Source organism: Gavialis gangeticus, unplaced genomic scaffold (assembly GCF_001723915.1).
Source record: "Gavialis gangeticus isolate Ggan-Ray unplaced genomic scaffold, GavGan_comp1, whole genome shotgun sequence".
Classification (NCBI taxonomy): domain Eukaryota; kingdom Metazoa; phylum Chordata; order Crocodylia; family Gavialidae; genus Gavialis; species Gavialis gangeticus.
In genome coordinates, this window is record NW_017729032.1 from 67,395,599 (window position 1) to 67,398,632 (window position 3,034).

At 41.9% G+C, this 3,034-nt stretch overlaps 1 protein-coding gene across 6 annotated transcripts in view; it reads left to right on the forward strand.

Annotated features, from left to right (window-relative positions):
- The window catches only part of ZC3H13 (zinc finger CCCH-type containing 13), a 64,610-nt gene that overhangs the window by 45,621 nt on the left and 15,955 nt on the right, over positions 1-3,034 (forward strand). For all 6 annotated transcript variants that reach the window (XM_019524191.1, XM_019524190.1, XM_019524192.1 and 3 more), the window contains one exon: positions 1,018-1,527. In XM_019524191.1, the coding sequence (XP_019379736.1) occupies positions 1,018-1,527 (510 nt within the window). The remainder of the gene's footprint in view (positions 1-1,017; positions 1,528-3,034) is intronic.

Sequence of the window (3,034 nt, forward strand, 5' to 3'; positions counted from 1 at the left end):
CTCTTAGCAGAGGCTACCATCCCTGCAAGTTTCATCCAAACCGGACAAAAAAACAAAGTTACAGATATTTAATTGATTCCCCCATTATGGCTGGATCCCCAAGGCGGCTTTGAAGCCGCTTCAGCCGGATCGAGGCGGAAGCCCGGTCCAGAGCTCCGGATTGGATTGCTGCCATCCGAAGCGGCTGGATCCGAAGCCGGATCGGATCGCTGCCGACTCGCATAGGCCTACAATTAACCAGGTAATTATGTAGTACATGTAATGTGTAGAGGGGGCCTAAATTTAGTGAAAGTTACCCAGAAGTTTGTGGCAGAGACAAAAGAAGAGACATGGTCCCCATCTCAAAAAACAAATAAACCCAACAACAACAAAAATCCTTTTAATTCCAGATCAATACTTAGATTGCCTCTGACAAGGTTTCTGATACCAGCATTCAGGAGAAAAATCCAGATAAGATTTTGTTTCTCCTTATTAGGATTCTTCTGCTTTCACTATTTTCGTTGGGTTTTTTTTTCCATTTAGGCTACTTTTTTTTTCATGAAACCCGACTTTAAACTTCTCCTGATAGTTTTATGATAACAGTTCAGTCTGTGAAAAGCAAATGGTATAAAAAGCATCTTTCTTGGATAGCAAATGATAATAATACAAGCTTTACTGCATTTTAACATAGCAGATTTTTAAAAGTGATTGCATAGTTTTTTTCCCTCTTGTTTAAAGAGGCAAAACATGACAATGTTTCTAGCTTCTAAGGTAGTGTTGTAGCTACTGAAAAATGTTTGGTCTGTAGAATAAGACTTGCCAAGATTGAAATTGAAGACGATCAGATACATATAAGTGATTTTTAGAAAGGCATTTTAAGATTGTGTTTAATCTTAACATGTAATATTCAGACAGCTTCAAAGATCAATTTTGATATCATAGGCTTTACAGGGTTGGATTTTGCCTACTTTGGTGCAGCTAAATGTATACAGCATTTACTTGCTCTAATTTTGCGTCTTTTTAAAATATTTTATTCAGATCGTCAAGATTCAAGAAGTCACAGTTCAAGAAGAAGTTCTCCCGAATCGGATCGGCAGGTCCATTCTAGATCTGGGTCCTTTGATAGCAGGGAGAGGCTTCAGGATCGAGATCGCCACGAGCATGATCGTGAACGAGAAAGAGAAAGGAGAGATGGAAGGCAGAGAGAATGGGACAGAGATGTAGATAAAGATTGGCCACGGAACAGGGACCGTGATAGAATCAGGGAGCGTGAAAGAGAGAGGGAAAAAAGGAGAGAGATGGAGAGAGAGCGCGAGAGGCAGCTTCCTGATACTACAGAAAGAGACAGAGACAGAACTCTTGACATTTCATCTCAGAAAGAGTCAACAAAACACAGTGAACCCAAACTGGACAGAGATCATGAAAAGGAGTTTGATGGGGCTTGCCGGGACACTGCAACTTCAGAGAAGGAAAGGACAGAAAAAGACTTGGGCACTTTACAAGGATTTGAAGATGGAAATGAGGCTGAAAAAGGAGAGAGTGTAGAAGGTGAGATATTTTGGAAAGAAACTAGATTGTCAGTTTTACTCCTTCCCCTTTTAACATAACACTGAGTTACATTATATTAGAATAATTTTCTCCTTAAAGGTCACTCTTTGATATGCATATTGACTCCAACTTTTTCACTGTGAAAACAGATACCATACAAGAGAGTTCCTATTAGCATCTTTTTTAGCATATGCTTCACTAATTGCATGCTTCTAAAGACAAATAAGCATAAATGAAAGGAGGTATAATTTGCTTGGGCACCACACTTCCGAACAGTCAGTTATTTAAAGAACAGAAATCTTCTTTTCCTCATCATCCTTGTACATTATTGGCCTTTTTCTTAGTGTGACACTGAGTGTATTGGTGAAGACAGTCAAAATGGAGAACTGTAGAAGAAAAGGCATTTTAAGTGTGGAAGCAGATGATCTTTCCTTTAAGTAATTTTTGCTTATTGTCCTACATATTTTTTTTAAGTTGCTTTATTAAAAATAGCATTTGTTCATATTTGGGAGACCCAGTTGTCACAGAACCGATGGTCGTATTTTATAGAATGAAGATTTCTGTAGTTCTTGACAGTGGCCTTGTGCAGGTATAACTCCAGCAAAGTCAGTTTATTCAATTTTACTTGAATTTGCTAGCTTTTTCTGGCACCAAACAAAAAGAGGTTTTGATTTAAAAAAAAAAAAGAAAAAGAAAGAAATGTGGCGGGGGGGGGTTGACAACTGAGGGAGACTTATGTTGCTTGAGTGTTGCAGATGTTAAGATACACAGCAAAAGGCAACACCATAGGGAGATCCTCAAGTAGCTCCATGCACATTAATTCTGGAATCAGTATAGATGTATTAGCACAGCAGTTCCCAACCTTGAGTCGTGACCCAAATGAAGGTTGCGGGGGCAATGCTGGCGGTGCCGCACACAAAGAATGAGACGCACCAGGTGCCAGGAGCTCCTCTGCTGCCACCACACTCTGCTCCCAGCAGCGGGACGCAGCAAAAAAAGGTTGGGAACCACTGTATCAGCACAACACAGTGTCTTGGCTACGAGGTTCAGCCTAAGCACAGTATTATGTTAATTCAGTTATACTGCTTTTGGGTCTGAAGCTAGGGTGCATGGACCTATATCCGTTGTATGGCTCTGCGGTGCAGCCTTGGTCTGTGTAGAGCAGGGGTTGTCAACCAGGGGTACACATACCCCCAGCAGTACTTAAGAAGGCCCCAGGGGGTACATGGTGGCAGCACTAAGAAGTGGGGGCACTTCCAGTTTTGCCTCTGCTGCTTTTGATTTAACCCAACTCTCAATAAAATTATGGAGGTCACCCTGACCCCACACACACACACACAGGAAAAGCCTCTGAACCCACTGCCATGCTACTGGGAAAAGGTAAATGATGGGGTACAATAGCTGAGACGGCCCAGGAGAACCTAGTTCACACTGAGGTGGCCACACCCAAGAGAACCCAGTATGCCTGCTAGGCCTTACCCTGGCAGGATCGGGATGATCAGTCCCC